At 44.4% G+C, this 22,244-nt stretch overlaps 1 protein-coding gene and 1 pseudogene across 1 annotated transcript; one reads left to right on the forward strand and one right to left on the reverse strand.

The window, feature by feature from the left end:
- The first annotated feature begins 4,544 nt into the window (after nt 1-4,544).
- Nucleotides 4,545-8,632, forward strand: LOC136513685 (ammonium transporter 2 member 1-like). The gene is made up of 3 exons (XM_066507643.1): nt 4,545-5,322; nt 7,093-7,378; nt 7,864-8,632. Exons 1-3 carry the CDS (start codon nt 4,696-4,698, stop codon nt 8,421-8,423), a joined length of 1,473 nt encoding a protein of 490 aa, XP_066363740.1. The 5' UTR covers nt 4,545-4,695; the 3' UTR covers nt 8,424-8,632.
- Nucleotides 8,633-8,842: 210 nt separating this feature from the next.
- On the reverse strand, nt 8,843-10,272 carry LOC136514337 (uncharacterized; annotated as a pseudogene).
- Nucleotides 10,273-22,244: the final 11,972 nt, after the last annotated feature.

Raw genomic sequence — 22,244 nt, forward strand, 5'->3', positions numbered from 1 at the left:
CAGATCAAAGTTCCCCATGATCTTATCCCACCTTGTATTGTCCTCTTCACTGTTCTTAGACATGGCTTCCAAGATGAATTGGGTCTGCACGAATGGTTTCTTGGGAGCCGTTGTGACTGATACCGAGGTGCAGCAATGGGTTTGGAAGACCTCCCCCTTAGTCTGTTACACCTGAACTTGCCGACTACGCCCAGAAGTGAGGCACCACCAAGGAATTTTACACAGAGACCTGCTCTATAACCCGAGTGTGTGGACACTTCTTCGCCTTCACCACCGCACAACAATCAGCTACACAAGACTACGGAATTTTACATGGAAACGATGTTCTGAAACCCTCGCCTCGACTGATTGCTTGCTAATGAGAGGTAGGGAGCAGGATGATGGCTGCTCACCAAGTTCTCGCCTCTTGAACCAACGAATTGCTGATGTAGTCCCCTAGTTGAGTGATGTGCCGAAGACCGATCGGATCTGAGCGGTGGTAGTGGTGGATTGGGGCTGGTGGTGGTGGATCTGAGTAGGGATGGTGGTGAGGTGGGTGGTGGTATTGGACCAGAGTTGGTGGGGTGGAGCTCTGAGGTAGGCAACACCGACACCGCAGCTGACCCAGTTCCACCAAAGAGTGGACCTATGGGACCTCCAATCGAACACCACGAGGACAAGGACAGAGATCAACCAGCCACCCAGAATTACAAACCGCGATCGAAGCTAGACGGATACGGGAAGCGCTACGGGCAAGAGCTGCCTGACCTGGGTGGTTGATGAGGATTTGGTGACCACGCCGACTTAGAAAAGCCGCCGCCGCCGATAACTGACGTCGGAGAAGAGCCGGTGGATCTCATCACCCACACCGAGGAAGAACCGTCTCTGATACCACTTGTCACACCCCGTTGCCGTCGGTGAACACCGTCGACGTGAGGAACACAAGAGGAGCACAAGATCGGAACGACAGAGGAAAGATTCCTCCTGCCGAGTCTGTATTGTCTGAAATGCGATATGTTTACAGAGTCTCACGGAGATGGCTTAATACAGACCGGTTCTGCCCTCAGGGCCCACACGTCATAGACGTTGCATTACATAAATGATTGAATACGTAATCATAGATAGATAACGCCTTCTAGCGAGTACGCCTCCTTCAGGTAGTCATCGTCGTGGGCTTGACATGTACCTGGTCGCTTTGAGGAATCTTCTTTTACATAGTTTAGTGTAGATTAAAACAATAAGGATTAATAAATCATTATTTTGAAACTGGTCGCTCTAGTCGTCGGCTGTTTGCCACAGCATGCATTCAGATGCTTCACCTGTTTCAACTTGCAAGTATAGAGGATTGGCGGCTTGGAGTTGGATGGTGAAAATGTGGTTAGAAATTAAAATTCTATGGGGGTTATTATAAACTAGAGATGCGGCAGTTAAGACCATACCCATTGCGATTAATGACCACCCAGGTTGTTCACCACGGTCACTTCCTCTGGGGGATTGCTAGCGTCCGAACGGACGCCGGTGCCAGTACCCCATTTTCCGCGCCTACACCCGGTGCGCTCACACGGGGGCCTGCACCACCTGGACCGAACACGCTGCTCGCCCGACCGAAAACATGTAGAGACACACAGAGACCGCTCGACGTTCGTGCCGGTGCCAGTACCCCGTTTCCCGCACCAACACCCAGTGCACCCACGTGGGGGCCCGCACCACCCGGACCGCACCCGCCACTTGCCCGACCGACAACACACAGAGACCGCTTGACGCTCGTGCCTTGTACGCTTTCCATGCGCTAGCAGGCGGGGACCGCTCGTGCCTCGTACGCTTTCCAACGCTCCAGCGGCTGTAGCAGGCAGCAGCGGTAAGTGGTCCCATTTAACATGTGCAACATCAGATCTACTTTTACAACATCAAGATGAAACACTTGCAACATACGTTCAAAACAGTTAAAACACTTGCAACATATGTCCGAAACACTTGCAAAACACCTGAAAACGCTTGGAAGCCATTGCAAGCACATGCAACATCCAGATCCAGTTTTGTAACATTCAGATAAAACACTTGCAACATACGTATGAAACACTTGAAACATACGCTTGCAACATGTTATAAACACTTGAAATATATGTGTGAAACAACTGAAACACTTGAACGTATAGTTACAACATGCGTATATAGCCATTGCAACATACGCAACATTCAGATGAAACTCTTGAAAATAACTTCTGAAACACCTGAAATACTTGAAACATGGCGCCGCTAACGGCCATTGCCTACCCGGTGGGAAACTGCGGTAGCTAGCAAGCGGTGCTTGGGTGTAGTGGAGAACTCGGCGGCGAGTGGTGAGTAGCAGTGGGGAGACAGGAAGGCAGGCGGCGGCGCTTGGGTGCGGTGCAGCACGCCGCTGCGATGCGGGCGCGGCGGTGCGGTCGCTGTGGAGCACGCCGTGGCGATGCAGGCGTGGAGAGTGGTTCAAGTATGGATGCGGGCACAACGGCGATTCAAGAGGAAGGTGAGAGCGATGATTTTTTATTTTTATTTCTGTGCAGATGATAGTGTTACCGGTTGGGCTGTTCCCGTAAACGTCGAGGTCCACCAACGTGCGTCCGAAGGAAATGGACGTCCTACCCACAGCATTTCCGTTACTCATCTCGTGGGGGGTGGAGTCTGGACACGATAAAAAAAATGGTCGCGCTTTGAGTGCATCCACCATCCAGTCTGTAGCCGGTTGAAGCAGGCCGCTGACCTTGCGATAAACACGGTGAGCAGAGGCAGAGCTGCCAACAGATACGGATGGAGTCGAGGATGTCCTGAGTTCATACGAGCGCAACAAAATCTTATACTCAGTTCACTAGGCCATCTTGGCTTGCATGCCCACAAGACCATAAGAATGCAGTTAGTCAGTTGACTGACATGAACCCGGACATGTGTAATCTATTTCCGTGAAACGGCGTAGGTTTTTCGGCTTTAGCATTCCGTACACTAGTTCATTGCCCAATTCTAGAAGTGTGGGTCAACGGAACGGGGCCATAGTCTGGACGTCGTGTATGTGTAGCCATTGCCAACAGCGACTCGGCAAGTATACACAAGGAAGCAGCAGATTGCGTGAAGGTGCGGTTGATCTACACTTCTGGTGCATATTGCAGGTATGAAGTCTGCAAACTCCATCACCCGCATGACCATATTAGGTTTCATTCGTCGACTTGAATCTCCTCAACTAACACGCACAGAAATGACAAAGAAATCCCATATACCAAAACAATTCAAGTCGCGATATGGAATGGAACAACTATGTTCTTGTCACCTTCAGAACAGTCTGGAGGCGTGTGTCCCGATGAAAACGATCGGAAACGGTCGAAAAATCTCTCGACCGTTTTCTACTTTACATTTTGAATACGAAAACGAAAATGAAAGCGGTAAAGCCGGACACGAAAATGAACACGAACTTACGGAATATCAAAAATTTCGAAAACGAACTAATTCAAGCGGAATTATGTCGAACACGGTCGGTATACGAAAAATCAATACGGAATATTGACCCGTAGGACCAAGTGCATAACAATTAACAAGTACATAATAATTAACAAGTCCTACAACTTTCTTAAAAAGTATCTCCATTTGACACGACGTAAGGAATATATGATTTTTTTAAGGCAACAAGCGCTTGTACGCGATTAATATATCGCTGACTTTGTTTAATTTTTTTGAACATCTTCAAGACATCAAATGAAAAAACTAAGAACTATAAAATTGTAGATCTCGTTGTGAGCTACAATTTTAATATAAAAATCATCTTCATCCGAGATCGTATGAAAAATATATAATTTTTCTAAGGTTGGACTTGTAGTGGGCCAAATTTGGTTTAAACCGAATTTCGAAACCGAATTTCGAATTCGGGATATTCCAAATTAAAAGTAGAAAAGTAGAAATCGGTCGAACAAAGCCTAAACCGAATTCGATCCGATTTCGAATTTTATGTTCCGAATTTTGAATTCGAATTTAGTATTCCGTATTTTGTCCGAAAATATGAATTCGCTCGGGTCAAACGTAGAAAACGATACGATTCGATTCGGGATATTTTCTTTCCGTTTTCATCCTTAGTCTCTAGCGGGAGAAGGGAAAGAATGGAAAAGCGCTGTACGCAACAGCCGCATACCGCGCGTGCCATTCGTGGCTCCCGGGTTGACCTTCGTCTCTCTTCGTCTCGCAATCCAATTGGTCGCTCGCTTCATGCCTGTCACGAACTCCCCGCCGTCCAATTATGGCCTCGTTTAGTTGGCGAAATTTTTGGCGAAATAGTATTGTAGCATTTTCGTTGTTATTTGACAATTAGTATTTAATCATAGTCTAATTAGGCTTAAAAGATTTGTCTTGTGAATTTCGTCTAAACTGTGTAATTAGTTTTATTTTTTATTTATATTTAATGCTTCATGCATGCGTCCAAAGATTCGATGTGACGGAAAATCTTGAAAAATTTTGCAAAATGAGAGGAACTAAACAGCACCTATGATCCACTTGGTTAACCTGCATAATTTGTCGCAGATCAAGCGCCAGTTCATGAAGCCACGAACCAGTTAATCACCCATATGAAGTCCTACTAGCCGGTAGCCGCATCGTACTAAACGCGCGCGCGCGCACTAGCATAGCAGAGCAGCTAGCCACCACCGAACCGAGCTCGCGTCTCCTCCGTCCCGTCCCGCCCTGCACGGAGCGAGCGACATGGCGGCGTCGGGCGGCGCGTACGCGGCGCAGCTCCCGGCGGTGCCGGACTGGCTGAACAAGGGCGACAACGCGTGGCAGCTGACGGCGGCGACGCTGGTGGGCATCCAGTCCATGCCAGGTCTGGTGGTGCTGTACGGCAGCATCGTGAAGAAGAAGTGGGCCGTGAACTCGGCCTTCATGGCGCTCTACGCCTACGCGTCGTCGCTGCTGGTGTGGGTGCTGGTGGGGTTCCGCATGGCGTTCGGGGAGCGGCTGCTCCCGTTCTGGGGCAAGGCCGGCGTAGCGCTCTCCCAGGGGTACCTCGTCGGGCGCGCCTCGCTCTCGGCCACCGCGCACGGGGCCACGCCCCGCACCGAGCCCCTCTTCCCGGAGGCGACGCTGGTGCTGTTCCAGTTCGAGTTCGCCGCCATCACGCTCGTGCTCCTGGCGGGCTCCGTGCTGGGCCGCATGAACATCAAGGCCTGGATGGCCTTCACCCCGCTCTGGCTCCTCTTCTCCTACACCGTCGGCGCCTTCAGCCTCTGGGGCGGCGGATTCCTCTACCACTGGGGCGTCATCGACTACTCCGGCGGATACGTCATCCACCTCTCCTCCGGCGTCGCCGGCTTCACCGCCGCCTACTGGGTACGTACGTACGTGCGCCTCTGACTTCCGTTGTGATCCACCCCAATTCCCATCCCCAGTTCCCTACGTCGTCACTGGAATGGTGACGTCACTCTGTCCCGGCCCGCCTGCCGCCTGCGGCGAGGTCAGGTCACTGTTCCGGTGGCTCGGGTTTGGGTAACGGGTTAGGGCCACGTTTAGTTCCCCAAAATTCATGAATTTGGCACTATGCAACCGTCACATCAAACTTGCGGTACATGCATGGAGTATTAAATGTTGACGAAATCAAAAACTAATTGCACAGTTTGGTTGTACTTTGCGAGACGAACGTTTTGAGCCTAATTAGTCAACGATTAGACAATTATTACCAAATAAAAACAAAACGCTACAGTGTAGTACCGTGTCCGGTTTTCCGGCGGTGCCGAATCGGTGCTGAACTAAACGAGGCCCTAGGTGTGGACTGTATAGACGCAGTACTGTATTCATTTGACACAGCAGGGCAGGCAGTGTGGATTCCTCGCGGAGACGCCACTGTGTCTGTGGGAATGCACGCGCTGCATCACAGACTCATCACAATAATAATAGAATCATCGATCAGCAGCGTGTCTAGATTCAAAGTCATCTAGGAAGAAATTAATGCGTCCGGTTGCAGATTTTTTTTTCTCCTGCACCTTTTGACAACCAGATGACACTGGCATATTGCTGATGGCTGCGCACCGGAAAGGCCGAGTACTTTCGTCGTCTGTTCGCTCTGTCGTATTTGGTTTGAGTCGATGAATAGTATTTCTCTCTTATACCAAATCAGTCAACAGTATTTTTAGCCAAACAAGTCTAAACGAATAGGACGTTTAACCCCAATGAACATGTGAACAAATTGAATTAGAGGGTGTTTGGTTTCTTCTCCTAAACTTTAGTTACTGTCCCATCGGATATTTAGACATATGCATGAAGTATTAAATATAGACTAATTACGAAACTAATTGCACAACTTGCGACTAATTTACGAGACGAATCAAGCCTAATTAGTCCATGATTTGACAATGTAGTGTTACAGTAAACATGTGCTAATGACAGATTAATTAGGCTTAATAAATTCGTCTCATGAAGTACTGACGGATTTTATAATTTATTTTTTTTATTAGTATCTAAACACTAAAAAACGAAGAAAAAAATAATAAAAAAAGACTTCAGATCTGCTATATTTTCAATAATAAAAAGCATAGAATGACCTTTATCTGCCCATTGGAAAAAGAAAGGTAAGGATAGGATTGGTAGCGGAAGTGATGTGAATGAATGAATTGAAATATGTCATTTAAGAGGAGTAGTAGTTTTTTTTGTTGATGCCGGTGTGGAAGACGAAGACGAATGTTACTAACGTCAACTAAAAGCAAGGAGTTGGCATCGGGAAGTAAGTTCTTTTTTTCTATAGAAAAATCACTTTCTTGTTTTGTTTTTCTAAATATATAAAGGGGATATCACGGGATAGGAAGACACTCTTAGGTAAAATCTTTTAAATTTTAGTAATCGGATCCTAACACCGCCCAGTGGATTGGATAGGATAGCCTTCGGCTGTAGCCGCCAAGGGCGACGTACGGACGGCGCGGACCGGCGGTACGCCTCCCATGGCCATGGCCATTGGCCGACTGGACGCAAGTTGCTGATGTTGACGCTTGGGGTCTCAAGTCTCAATCGTCGTGTCATCTTGCAATGGCAACAACGCAACGGCAAGGAAGAGCGACCGGACTGGCTGATGGGAAATGGCTGTTCCATTTGCTTTTGTGTTGCCGACAGGTGGGCCCGAGGCTGAAGAGCGACCGGGAGCGCTTCTCCCCGAACAACATCCTGCTGATGATCGCGGGCGGCGGGCTGCTGTGGATGGGCTGGGCCGGCTTCAACGGCGGCGCGCCCTACGCCGCCAACATCGCGGCGTCCGTGGCCGTGCTCAACACCAACGTCTCCGCCGCCACCAGCCTCCTCACCTGGACCTGCCTCGACGTCATCTTCTTCAACAAGCCGTCCGTGATCGGCGCCGTGCAGGGCATGATGACGGGGCTCGTCTGCATCACCCCAGGAGCAGGTAAACCACTGGTTGCCCGGTTGCCCCCCTACTGCCATCCTAATCCTAGCTCTCCCGTACGGCCTTTGCCTCTCCGTACATCCCAGAAACTCATGTGTTTACGGGTTGCGTCGTCGCGTGCGCCGAGACGACATTCTGCTGATTGGGCTTCATCAGTCGTCTGGGTCGTCGGAGCATCCGGCATTTGGCTGTACCTGTATTATGCCTAAACCAGGTTTCATTTCAACGTCAAGCGATCAGAACGGATCAGAAAAACTAATGCAGAGTCAAAAGAGGGGGGTGGAAAACGGGCAACCGGCAGCCAATCGCGGGCACGTCAGGCTCGACCGAAAGCGAAATCTGTAGAGCCACCCACGTTCTCGGCGCCGCGCCTCACTAGTCGCCGTGTTACTACTACCTTATTAGGCGCGACATGATTAGGCGCCCGGGAAATTGCTTTGTGAAATCTGTAAAATTTCCGTGTGCATGCATGTGTGTGTGTGCAGGCCTGGTGCAGACGTGGGCGGCGGTGCTCATGGGCGTATTCGCGGGGAGCGTGCCGTGGTTCACCATGATGATCCTGCACAAGAAGTCGGCGCTGCTGATGAGGGTGGACGACACGCTGGGCGTCCTCCACACGCACGCCGTGGCGGGCCTGCTGGGCGGCGTCCTCACGGGGCTGCTGGCCACGCCGGAGCTGCTGGAGATCCAGTCCCCGGTGCCGGGCCTCCGCGGCGCGTTCTACGGCGGCGGGGCCCGGCAGGTCGGGAAGCAGCTGGCGGGGGCCGCCTTTGTGGTGGCGTGGAACGTGGCCGTCACGTCGCTCATCCTGCTCGCCATCGGCCTGGTGGTGCCGCTGCGGATGCCCGACGACCAGCTCATGATCGGCGACGACGCCGCGCACGGGGAGGAGGCCTACGCGCTCTGGGGTGACGGCGAGAAGTTCGACGCCACGAGGCACGACTTGGCGGCGAGGGTCGGCGGCGGTGGCATGATGGATAGGGAAGGGTCGGCGGACCAGCAGATGTCAGGCATGGGAGCCAGGGGCGTCACCATTCAGCTGTAGGCGCGCGACCGGTCTGTGCGGGAGGACACGGCGTTTTAACAGACTTTTTTTTTTCGCGAGAAAAGAGCAATGTTTTTTTAGGCTTTTTATTAGCACAAGAAGAAAGGTTTCGCAGATCCTTGTATCATATTTGGGCCACAGGCCCAGAGCGTGCAGTTGCTGATTACCAGCGTATCGATACCAGACCGTAAATGGGCCATAACACGATCCAACTTGCCATCACCGCGGGCCCGCGGCCAACCTTCGCAGTATCGTGTGATCGTGTCAATGTGACGGCCGACGGCCGGGACGTGTTCCTTGGATCGCCGTGGTTCATGAATCATGGCCAACGTCAAGTTCTCGAGGGTGAGTGGGCAAACACGCAAAGAACCCACATGACTCGGGCCGCAATAAGCACATGTAAAGTCCCTTTTATTCGATCAAAATCACAAGGTTGCCACACAAATACAAAGCACACCAACAGAGATGTGAGGAACCATGGTGTTAATTAGTTGGAGACGACTCCTTGGAACACGGCGGTCAGCTCGGCTTCTTCCAGCACGTGCCCCTGGATGGCCTCCAAGAGCTTATCCCTGGTCACCTGCAATTCGATCACACACAATTCAAGAAGTGTATATATATATATATATATATATATATATATGCGAGTCCCCTTTTCTTTTTTATTGAATTAACTAATTCATTTCCTTTTGACTTTTGGATTTTTGGATATTTTTTTTGATTTGGCATTATTCAACAAGAAAAAAAAAATTTCGACAAATTCCTTTTTTTTTGAAAATTATGTGATAATTATGAGAACCAATCCTACTACTTCGCGTCCCGGGGTTTCCACAATTGAAGAAAAAAGCGTAGGGCGTATTGATCAAATTATTGGACCCGTGCTGGATATCACTTTTCCCCCGGGCAAGTTGCCTAATATTTATAATGCTACACACACACACTTAGCACGCTCCCAACAAAATTTTAGCATCAAACATTCGTACACGCATGCATGCGCGAACGAACCTACCTTGTTGCCGAGGTGCAACTCGTCGTCGAGCGCGTAGAGCTTGAACTGGATGCGGTGGCCGTGGGAGGGCGCGCGGCACGGGCCCGCGCCACCCGGGCTGCTTCCAGTCGTTGATGCCCTCCTGCAAGCCGCCGTACTCGCGCCCCGGTGGGGCGGCGGCGCCCCCCTCCCGGCCGGAGAACCCCTCGGGGAGGCTCTTGGCGGTGGGCGGGATGTTGGCCACCACCCAGTGCGTCCACGGCAGGACGGGGTCGGCGTCGATGTCCTGCACCAGCAGCGCCAGCGACAGCGTGCCCTCGGGCACGCCGAACCACTCCAGCGGCGGCGACATGTCCTTCTTCGCGCCCTGCCCCTCCGCCGAGTACTGCCGCGTCAGCCGCCCGCCATGCGCCGCGATCGGGTGCGACACCAGCCTCAGGCCGCCCTCCTGCGCCATGGTGACCGCCGCGATATGATACTCCTGCTGCTCGTGCCGCCTGCGACGACTGCGATGCCCCGGGCGCTTCGTGTGCGTTGTTTTGTTTCTTTTTGCCGACGGAGTGTTCTAGCTAGTTCCCTCGAGCTTGTGTGTGAGGACGGAAGCCGATGGCGTCAAGTGAGAGCCTTCAATAAAGTGGGCAGCGGCGCTCGGCGGACGCGTGTCCCGGCGGCGAGGGGGGACGTGGAGTCGGCGCTGGAGTCGTGTCGTGTTTTCCGGATGGCTGAGGCGGGACCGGGCGCATTCCAGAAATTTACAGCTCAAGCATCGATTAGCGCTAGAGAGCTGGCTTACGGCGGTGTTTGTAATTGTAATTGTGATGAGTGCTAAAATCGTCGAGAGGGTTCGAGTTTGACGCTCTGGCGCCGTTGCCTATGCCTTTCACGGGCGGAGACTATGGAAAAGAGAAATTTTTTTTCTTTGGCCCTTAAGAAAGTGCTACTTTCTTGCAGCTTATTTGGACGATGGGTTTTCAAAAACTGTAATATCATAAACTATGGTTTTATAAGCCAAAGAGATACAAAACCAGAATTAGGAAAAAAAGGTCATAAGTGAAGTTTTTAAAACTTCAAAAAGACTATAGTTTCGACAAAACCATAGTTTCAAAGACTACAAAATTTGTTGCATCCAAACGCCCAATAGCTTTTAAAAACCAAAGTATTTTGTAAAACTATAATATTTCTCCAATACTTCAAAAATACTTTGCATCTAAATAGGGCCTTGACTTTTTTTTATCTCAAACTTGCTTATTTGCCACTAAAATAAATTTTCTTTGATTTCTTGGTCCTTCTGTTAGTTTGATGGGCTAACGGTGTTAAGTTACATATGAAATTACTCTTTTACCTCTGGCGTCGAAAGCAACAGTTCAATGATCTACAGTTGCGCTGTACAGGTCTTTCAGGCTGCCTACTATCACTAATTTTTTCAAAATAAGATACAATATTTTTGTCAAGCATAGAATCATTATTTTTTTACATATATTTCCATATGGCAACATCACACTGACTATTTTAAATTCATATGATTTTTTTTTCAAATATTCAATCATTATTTTTTCAACCTATCTCCTTAATGTTTCATCTAGTGATTTGTCATTATTGTGTATGTGTTGGGGGTTGCGTCATATGTTGGGGACCCCACTTTTATGTTTAGGGCCCAATTACATAGCCTAGGTCTCACCAAATAATATGTAGGGACTATTTGTAGCCTTTAGTGACATTTTATAAATACAAGCCCCTAAGAGGTCCATTTGTAGCTCTTAGTAGCATTTCTGTAAATGCAAATCCCACTAAGTGACATGAAGAGAACCTCCTCTCCCACCTTCTCTATAAAAGGGATGAGTGGAGGAGGTGGAGAGGAAGAGAGGCTAAGCACTCGGCTCTTTGCTTTCCTCTCTCTCATTCGCTCTCTCACTATTCGTCCTCTTATTGTTGTTGCCTAAAATAACAGTATGTGGGCACTTGGATTGCAACTATGGATTTTAATTTTAAATAGTCAGTGTGTTGCCAAGCAAATATATATAAAAAATAATGATTCCATGCTTAAAAAATATTGTATCTTATTTTGTAAGAATTATTGATAGTAGACAGTCTAAAAGACCTATACAACGCAACTATAGGTTGCTGAACTGTTGCTTTCGGCGCCAGGGGTAAAAGAGTAATTTTGCATACAAATAGCAAGTTTGTTTTACAGTCAAATAAGCAAGTTTGAGAGAAAAAAGGGCCAAGAAATTAAGTAACACTCACTCGCGTCGCCAAACTATCATTTTGAAGCTAAATTTCGAGAAAGCATTCGCTAGGGGTAAAAGAGTAATTTCGCATGCAAACAGCAAGTGCATTTTAGAGCCAAATAAGCAACTCACTCGCGTCACGAAGCTATCATTTTGAAGCTGAATTTCGAGAAAGCATTTGACACTATCGAGCACTCGACCATCATCTTGATGATGCAACACATGGGCTTTCCTGATAGATGGTTGGTGTGGATTCAGTGTATCCTCTCCTTCAGGTCATCAGCGGTGCTACTTAATGGGGTGGCAGAAAAGTTTTTGTAAACATGGTGTTCGTCAGGGCGACCCGCTATCCCCTCTCATGTTTGTGCTGGCGACTGAGCTACTGCAACTTCTTGTCAACAAAGCAGTAGAGAGAAATCTTCTTAAGGCACCAATTCCACAAATCAATGGTGATTTCCCTATCATCCAGTGCGCGGACGACACGCTGCTGTTTTGCAGGTTGAGGGGACTGTGAGCGACCCAACAAAGGTCAGCTCTAGAGGACCACAAAGGTCACTCTAGCCAGAGTCTTTTCTAACTCATTTTCCTCCTTCCACTAGTTGATCCCTTCCCTTGTGGTGGTGGAATCGAACCGGTACAAACTTTCTGAGGCATACCACAATCTCTCGGGTGTTTTTCGGCGACGCCTAGTCGTCTAGGACCGAAAAGTCCCAGAGTAATAAATACAAAACACGAGATCGACAAATATGCACAAGTGCTCAAGGGTGGCTTGCTCTCAATTTTGAATCTCACTCAACCCACAAGATGGATTTTGCAAATTGGATCAATCACTCACTAAGAGAGGGTTGGAGAGTGTTCTCAAGGCTCAAAAATGTGTTAGAATGTCAACAAAAAACAGCAGCCTTCAAAGGTGGAGACTTGGGGTATTTATAGCCCCTTTGAAAAACTAGCCGTTATCTAGCCGTTGGGCTCAGGACGTGCATATCGGACATGTCCGGTAGGCATATGACTTGCACCGTGCCAAAGTTAGGGAGTTAAAGGCGTGCAAAGCGTCAGAACTCCCAATGATTGCCAGGACCTCTTTCGCTTCACTTTGTCTCACTTTCTCTAGAATCTCTAGAAAAAAGAATAGCTCTACCCTTTAGTTAATGATAGTCAGAGACTATTAAATAAAAAAGAAAATACTTACTACTAATTAGATTAGAACCTAATTAAAATCGGATGATTAATATATACATCCTAATGAGGAGTAATACTAAAAAAAAGAACTCTATTTCAGAATTATGAAACAGAATATCTTTTATTCTTCTATTTTGGATCCCAAGAAAAGAAGAAGAATAAAATCCATAGAAGTTCCTAACTAAAAATGTGATTTCTAAAGATTTTGTTGTAATTCTTCGAATTCTCGAACAAATCCAATCCAATAGAATAAAAAAAAAATTTGAAATTCGTAAATCATAAATTAAGTAATAAAACATAGATAAATAATTAAAGAATACAATCCTTATCCATCTTTTCTTTCTTTTTGCTTCATATACTAAAAAAGAATTCAAAAAGCTTTCTTTTGAATCCAATTTCAAGTTCGATTAGAAGGATAGAAAGGCGATGAGAATGGGAAAAGAAAAATGCAATATTTTATTTTAACGAGTTCCCCTTTTTAGTTCCCCTTTTTTGCAATTTTCTTATTTTCAATTCCATTCCAGAACTCTGAAAGGCTCCCTGGGAGTTCCGACTCCCGGAACTCCTAATCCGAGCCAGAACTTTCGACGAACCAAACTTCAGAACCCAGAAGAAGTCAGTGTGACTAGCCCCTACCGGCCATGTCCAGTATGCTCAGTCACAACAAGGTAAGTTGGCTCTAGCGTCTCTCTCTCACTCAAACCTGACATGGGTTGGCTTGAGCACTTGAATAATCATTTATCAACATGATGCATCCCTCTTAATAGTATGACATACCTATTTACTCAAGATCAAATGAAAAAGTAATTTGAACCTCTTGAGTTGATTTTCTTAAAAGTCAAATGTCATAGCTCTCAATCTTCATCAAGTGTTGGGTAAAAAATTACTCAAGCATCAAAGTTTGAACACAAGACAAAGTTGTAATCATTTTATCCTCGTCCTGTATATGTCAAAGGGGGTATTTATAGGGGACCTAGTTTTTGTATTTTACACAAAATAAATATTCTACCCCTAACTCAAATATGTAGAATCCTTTTCAACTACAAGGGTGAAGTGGTCTTTTTTTCCTTCTGAGTCTTCATTCTCTAACTTTTGGCCTTCAATCTTCTTTGTGTGTTCGTATCTTGGGACTTAGTTAGTTCTTGCCCTGCTTCTTTTCTGTCTTTGAAATGTTAAGCGAAGTCAAATATTTGTCTTCGCTTGGCTTTGTTTCCTTCTTTTCAGCGAAGACAAGCTCTCTCCAACGAAGTCAAAATCCCTTTCACGAAGTTTAAACTTCCATCTTCGCTATGCTTCTTTACCTGCATGCAGACTTTGTTATGAAAATTATAATTTCAACTTTAAAGTTTCAGGGGCTGAGTTTTTTTGGCGAAGTTAAATCCCCAATAGCAGCCCCTCGCGGGCGAAGGCCTACTCCAAAGGTATGAATCCCACAAAGTTTGGATTTAAAACGAAGACAAAAAATGTTGTCCCGAACTTTGGAGTTGGCCGTTTATAGCCGTTAGATTGTGAACAGATCTTTTTTTTGAATTGTAACGTTCATATTTGATCGGCAGAAGCTGAACCGTCAGGTTTGACCCGAAGCCGCCTATATATACTTCGTTCCCTCCACCTGTTTTTGTTACTTTATCGAAGACGGGGAGGTGCTGCTGAAATTTTCTTTGAAGCGAAGTCAAAAAATTTAGCCGAGCCAAACTCTTTTCCGAAGACTATTTCCTTCCAAGGGTGAAAGTTTTTGTTCACTAAAGGTTAATTTTAAATTTGTCTGTTTCTGTTTTCTTTCTTTCTTCTGTTGTTGTTGTTTTTAATATTTGGTTTGATGAGAAATTTCTTATTTTCTAGATGTCTGATCAAGAGAAGAATGCTTCTGCAAACTCTCTAGTTAGATCTAATCAATCTGACTTGGGTGAAGATTTATCGGATGTTTCTGCGTCTGAGTCCAAGTTGGTTGGGATGACACAAAGTCTTTGAAGTTTGGCCAAACTTTGATGGATGATAAAGAGTTGGATTGGATAGTGACTAATCGGATGGTGGCGAGGGCATCTGTTCGTTTGCCTAGAAATGAAGTAGTTCCTGATCCGAAGCCTCATGAATGTGTGGTTTTTTGAGATAAATTTGCAGCTGGACTTCGTATGTCGTGTCAAGACTTTCTTGAAGAACTTCTGAAGGCTTATAATATAGAAATGCATCATCTAACTCCTAATGGAATTGCGAAGATTGCTCTTTTTATTTGGGCAATAAAGTCTCAAGATGTAAGCTTGGATATCAGGGCTTTTTGTGCTCTTCATGAGATGCATACTCAGTTTAGGAGTAAGAATGTAGATGGGAAGACTATTATTAAGTACTTTGGTTGCTATAGTTTTAAACCTACTCGAGGTGCTAAGCAAATTTCTCCAGCTTCTAAGAATAAATGGGTTGAAAATTAGTATCGGTATTGGTTTTATCATCGGTTCCAATGATCGAAGAAAAGGATGAGTCAAGGAAGATTGTGAAGCGCTATCCGTTGGCTGCGAAGATGGGGAGGAATGTTTTTTATTGCAAGCCTGAATTTCCTAGTACAAAGAATTCAAAGATTTGTAAGAAGGCTCACAAGTTGACTGCTAATCTGCAAAGTGCTTATGATCTTTGCAAAGAATATATTGCAGCTCGAGTTTGGCCTCTTAAGAAGGGTTGGAGTTTTATTCGATTTCATAAGAAAGTTGTGAGGGGGAAGGATTATATTTTTCCTGACAAAGAAGCTTTCTGCCCGAAGAAGTATACAAGTGATGAAGATTTTATTTTTGATGTTGAAGTTAAGGCAGTTGAGATTCTGGGCAAATTTTTGAAGAAGGAGAAAGTTTTGATGGACAAAATTCTTGGAAAAGATTATAAGCATTTGAATAGAATTTTTGAAATTGCCCAAATTCAATATGATGAAAGTTTTGATGGACAAAATTCTACTGAGAAAGATCAAAATTTTTATGACAAGTGTAATCGTTTTTAGGAACTTTGCAAGAATTGTTATGACAAGTTTGGTGCGAAGCCTAAAGATCCTTGCTGGGAGCTTGGAGAATTTGATCCATTCTTTGCTTGGTTATGCCATCAATACGAGAATTTGCCAACTGTTATTCAGACTAGTGCTGATCTGAGTTGTGTGTACGCAACTCGTGCACTTTTCCGTTTGATGAAAGAGGCAAAAGATCCTTTATATGAGCAAATGTTGGATAAAGACTAAGTTTCCTTCTGTGGAGTCGTTGAGTCAAGTTTCTTATTGAACTCAATTACTTTGCAAGAAATATTTTAACCAATATTGGAATTTGGGTAGAAGAGAGAGTGCTTTAATGAAAGCGAAGAAGAAGATGGAGAAGGTTAGGTTGAAGTTTTCTCTTTTTTGTTTTTTTTCTCTTTTCTTTATGTCTTAACATTTGGTTATATTTTTGCAGGAGCTTGAGAAGGAAATTGTTGCTGATGAAAAGGAGCAGAAGGAGCAGGACAAGCGTGAGGAGTAGAGTGCTAGGGATGACTATGTTGGTGACCATCCATTTTAGTTGTCTTCGTAGTTAGTTTTAGATTTTTAGTTGAGAGGTGAGGTTTTAAAAGACCTTTGATATTTTTAAATATTGAACTGAGCAGGATGAAGTTGGTGTTATGGGATTGTTAATGTGTAAGGACAACTTTGTCGTTAAACCTTTGTTGTGGTTGGAGTATGCAACCGATGAGGCGAACCTTATGTTTGATTCATTTGTTAAACGTAAGCTGACGTAAGCGTTAAGTTATGATGTCTTTTGTTTTTTATGGTGTGGTTATTTTGCTGATGATGTATGCTGTTTTAGATTTTTGAATCTAAAATTCTTATTGCTAAAAACAAGACGTCTTAATTCCCACATGTCGTTGACTTCAGCAAAAATTTTCAGGTAGTTGTTAATTTTTCCCTTTTTCCTTTTTTATCATGATATTTGAATGTGATATGTCATGCTTTTGATACTCTCATTTTTTCAGTCATCATGTTTAAGTGCTTTGCCAAGCTTTGTTTTTGAAGATTTTCTTGGCTCAGAAGTGGATCATGTTTTGGATAAAGTTGTTGAAGACTTAATTAGTGAAGCTGCAACTATTGTAGCTTCCAAAAGTAACTAATTGTGACTTTTGTTGTAAACTTGTTTCCCAATATTTGTAATATGTAATAGATGATTCTATTTCATAATAGACTTTATTTTTGTTAATGTATGAAGTTTTGCGAAGGCAATATGTAGACTTCGCTTAGAAATTATAATTTACCTTAATAAGTTTGAGAAACGTCGTCCCCTCACTTTTTTGTGAAGGCAACGCGTAGACTTCGCTTAGAAGTCATAATTCACCTTAGTGAATTTAAAAAACACCGTCCCCTCACTTTCTTGCGAAGGCAACACGTAGACTTCGCTTAGAAGTCATAATTCACTTTAGTGAATTTAAAAAACACCGTCCCCTGACTTTTTTGCGAAGGCAACACGTAGACTTCGCTTAAAAGTCATAATTCACCTTAGTGAATTTAAAAAACATTGTCCCCTTACTTTTTTGCGAAGGCAACGCGTAGACTTCACTTTAGAAGTCATAATTCACCTTAGTGAATTTGAAAAACGTCGTCTCCTCACTTTTTTACGAAGGCAATGCGTAGACTTCGTTTAGAAGTCATAATTCACCTTAGTGAATTTTGAAAAAACATTGTCCCTTCACTTTTTTGCGAATGCAACGCGTAGACTTCGCTTAGAAGTCATAATTCACCTTAATGAATTTGAAAAATGCCGTCCCCTCACTTTTTTGCGAAGGCAACGCATAGATTTCGCTTAGAAGTCATAATTCACCTTAGTGAATTTTGAAAAAAATACCATCCCTTCTGTTTTTTGCGAAGGCAACATAGACTTCGCTTAGAAGTCATAATTCACCTTAGTGAACTTTGAAAAAATGATGTCCCTTCACTTTTTTGTGAAGGCAACGCGTAGACTTCACTTAGAAATCATAATTCACCTTAGTGAATTTGAATAACGATGTCCCCTCACTTTTTTACGAAGGCAACGCGTAGACTTTGCTTAGAAGTCCTAATTCACCTTAGTGAAATTGAAAAATGTCGTTCCCTCACTTTTTTGTGAAGGCAACGCATGGACTTCGCTTAGAAGTCTTAATTTACCTTAGTGAATTTGAAAAACGTCATCCCCTCACTTTTTTGCGAAGGCAACGCGTAGACTTCGCTTAGAAGTCATAATTCACCTTAGTGAATTTTGAAAAACTGAAGAGTAAATGAAGTGTTATTCTTTTAGATAGGTTAGCATCATTTTTTGCTTGTTTGAAAAATGATGGTACCTATTTTAGTTTTGCTTTTGTCGATATTTGAGTATTTTTGGGTATACTCTTTGGCTTTTGTTTGTTTAGCTATACTCAAGACTTTTTTAGGGAATAGCTTCTCATTTATATTTGATGAGAATTTACAATAGAGACTGTCTCGTTAAAAAACTACTCACCCTGTGAAGGGCTTCCCTGAGTGGAAAAAGAGTATAAGTCATTTACATTTGAATTAAAACTTTAGAATGTAAAAAACAACTATTTTACTTCTAGAGCAGAAACTTGTAATGAAAAAATAAAGGTCTAAGGGTAGTATCTTTGCAGTGCTTCAATGTTCCAGGTGTGGTCAATCTCCTTCGATCCCAGCTTATTTGTTCTTGTGATGAGATAAGGGCCTTTCCATTTTTGCTGAAATTTTCTGACTGTGTCTTTGTTTCTTTTTCTTTTTAGGACAAAGTCTCCTGGTGAGAGTTGCCTTGGCTTTACTTTCTTGTTATACCAATTCTTTGTTTCTTTCTGGTATTTCTTGAGATTTTGAATTGCTTTCATTCTTTCTTCTTCGAGCAGGTCTTTGCTTGTTATCTGCTCTTCTTCCTCCATGATTTGCACATTGGTTCTTGGACCTTCAAACTTTATTTCTTCAGGTGTCATTGCTTCTTCTCCATATAATAGCTTGAATAGTGTGAAGTTTGTTGATCTTGAAATGGCTGTATTGTGTGCCCAAATGACTTTGGGTAATTCGTCGACTCATTTTCCCTTGGGAAGCCCCACTAGGCATTTTGAAATGCCAGTGCAAATGATTCCATTTGCTCTTTTGACTACATCATTTGACTATGGGTGTCTGACTGAGGCAAAACATAATTGGATTCCCATATTCTGACAATAATTTCTAAAATCTTGACTATCAAATTGAGTTCCATTGTCTACTATAATGTGTCTTGGAACTCCAAAATAGCATATGATGTTCTACCATAGAAATTTTTTCATTATGTATGAAGACATATTTGTTACTGGCTTGGCTTCAATCCACTTTGTGAAATATTCTACTGCTACAACTGCATATTGGAAATTTTCTTGAGCTAGTGGCAATTTGCCAATTATGTCAATTCCCCATCTTACAAGTGGCCAAGTTGGTTCTAATGTTCGTAAGTTTGTTGATGGAGCTCTTATCTTGCTAGTAGACATTTAACATTTGTGACAAGATTTAACTATTTCTTTGCTATCACTTTGTGCTGAAGGCCAATAAAATCCTTGTCGGAATGCTTTTCCTACCATGGCTCTTGCCCCTGGATGTGTGCCACAAATTCCCTCATGTATTTCTAATAGCAACTCTTTTCCTTCTTCTGCCGACATGCATTTGAGAAGTGGTTCACAAATTCCTTTCTTGTACAATTGATTGTTGATGATTTTGTAATTTCTTGCTCTATGTTTCATTCTGACTTTGTTAACTTCGTCTTCTGGTTCATAATGCCTATGAAGGTATGCCATGATTGGTGCTCTCCAAACTTCGCTTTGTATTATATGGAATTCTCTTGGGACTTTTTGCTTTGCCTTGATAGATGCATGAGTTAGTACTTGTTAGAAAACATCTTGAGTCAAGCTTGTATTTTGAGCTGCAGTTTTTGTTATTTTGTTAGCATCTGAGTTGTCTGTTCTTGAGATATTTTTTACTGTGAAGCCTTCAAAGTATTTCTCTTGTTTTCTTAAAAATTGCAAGTATTTTGCTAGCTCTTGATCTCTTGCCTTATAATCTTTCTCGATGTGTCCAGCCACAACTTGTGAATCTATTTTGATTATTAGTCTTTGGATCCCCATTGCTCTTGTTTTTCAGAGTCCAAGTAAAATGGCTTCGTATTTTGCAATATTGTTGGTACATTAAAATTCAAGTCTTGCAGCGTATCTCATTTTGACCCCTGAAGGTGATGTGACTATTCCTATTGCACCAACCCCTACGAAGCCCCATGCTCCATCGCAATATATTATTCAGTCTGGTTGCTTTTTGTCTTCGCTTTGATTTTGAGACGGAGTCTAATCTGCCACGAAGTTTGCTGTCGATGCGGGACCCACGGGATACACCGCAAGGAAGAGAGGAGATCTAGTTTGATTAGGATTTCTCCCATATAATCCTAGTAATAATACTACCCTGTAATCCTACTAGGACTCTACATTGTAAATCAACTAGGACTCTAGCCTCCTAACTATATAAAGGAGGGCAGGGCTCCTTAGATGGGAGACAGGATAGATAACGCAACACAACACTCCACAATCAATCCAATGCAAAGGCTAACGCCGACTGGACGTAGGGCTATTACTCGATCATGGTCGAGGGCCCGAACCAGGATAAATTGACTATCTCTTGTATTTACCGTCGAGTTCTGCATACGCTAAAGCCCGAACGAACTGCCCCGGGTACCCATGTGGTAGGCTATCGGTGGTGAAACATCGACAGCTAGCGCGCCAGGTAGGGGCTTTCGGTGAAACTGCATACGAGAGCTCGATGGACCTCAAAAACATGATCTTCTCGATGAGATCAACCTTCATCTTCAGTTCATGGATCTGTGAGGCAAGCGATGATGGCAAGCTCCAAAGCCGTCTCCTCAAAGATTCGGATCGCCATGAAGACCTCTCTATTTTGGTGACTACGATGGATCGACTCGCCGAAAGATTCACGCAGCTCATGATGTCCGATCCAACTCAGATTTCATGGCTTAGCGCATCCAACTCAAACTCTGGCTCCACATCCGAGATAGAGTCTTACCCGAGTTCTTTCGAGAAACCGAGTTCTTTTCTAGAAGGGTTCTAGAACACGGCTTTGACCTATCAAGAATACAACTCAGAGTACACTCAGAATCCTTTCAAGAAGTCGAGTCCTTTTTCGTTCGGACTCTAGAACATGGCAAAGTCTTATTAGGCACGGCCCAAAGGATCCCTCGATTCGGTGCTTAGAATGCCACTGAAAGGAGCCCAGGAAGGTCTCGTACTAACTATAACATCTCAAGACTGCATCATCCACTGGCCAGGTTCTATTCTTGAGGATAGCGGAACCCGACTAGTCAGCACGACAACAATGGCAATTCTACCCTACCAAGAAGGAGACTCGATATGCGACCTTGAAGCCTCTACTAAAATCATCAACAACTCCGACAGTGTGGAAACCAACACTGATAACAAAACAATTCACACACGAGAAGTATTCATGGTTCGCTATCCTCGATCACCATTGGCCCCCCCAGAAGCACCCGACATCAGGTCATCGGATGAATCTGAGTCCAACATATCACCCTTTATCTAGGGGCACGGTGGTGAGACCGAGAATCAGAGGCAAGCCAGAGAAAGAAGAAATAAATTGAAACAAGGACGCCAACGTCGTGCTAGGCAGCGCAAGGAAGCTTGGATCAAATATGAGTCAGATCTGGCAGAGTATGACAGAAGAAAATCAGAACAAGAAGTCGAAGAAAGACGCGTGGCGAATACACCCTACAATAGGATCTGAGAAGCACTAGAAGAACTCGGAGCGACATCACTTCCCAGTGAAAAATAGGAACAACTCCGAGACCTCCTCCGGTCAGTAGCCCTAAGGACGCACGATGGAAGGACCCGCTCAAGACTACCTACCTGGTCAATGTCTCATAGGAAGGAAGATCATAATCAAAGGAAGTCTGCTTTCGAGAGATTTGGACCAAGTGGAAGTCACAATAGAGAAAGTAGAAGGGACCATAGTTAAAACTACCGAGTCGAACAACCAAGAAAGATTAGAAGCAAAGTACCCATTCAGACATCCCCGTAGAACTATTCTCACCAAAACGACAGTTGGCAGGAAGGAGGTGCTGAATCAGAATACACAGAAGCCGGAACACATGATAGATTCCCCTATTTTGCAAACAGACTTGCTTCAATACGACTACCTCACAAGTTCAAGTCATCCAACCACTCTAAATATGATGGCAAGACCGAACCAAAGCAGTGGCTCAGGATTTACTCGCAGTTGATTGAACTAGCCAGAGGAGACGACGATATCAAGACCTTATTTTTTTCCCATGGCACTGGAAACCATGCCCCTCCAACGGTTCGACAAATTAAATCTATGGTCAATCAGAAATTGGGAGGACTTGCAAAGAGTTTTCTGTGAAAATT

This window comes from Miscanthus floridulus, chromosome 16 (assembly GCF_019320115.1).
Source record: "Miscanthus floridulus cultivar M001 chromosome 16, ASM1932011v1, whole genome shotgun sequence".
NCBI classification, from domain to species: domain Eukaryota; kingdom Viridiplantae; phylum Streptophyta; class Magnoliopsida; order Poales; family Poaceae; genus Miscanthus; species Miscanthus floridulus.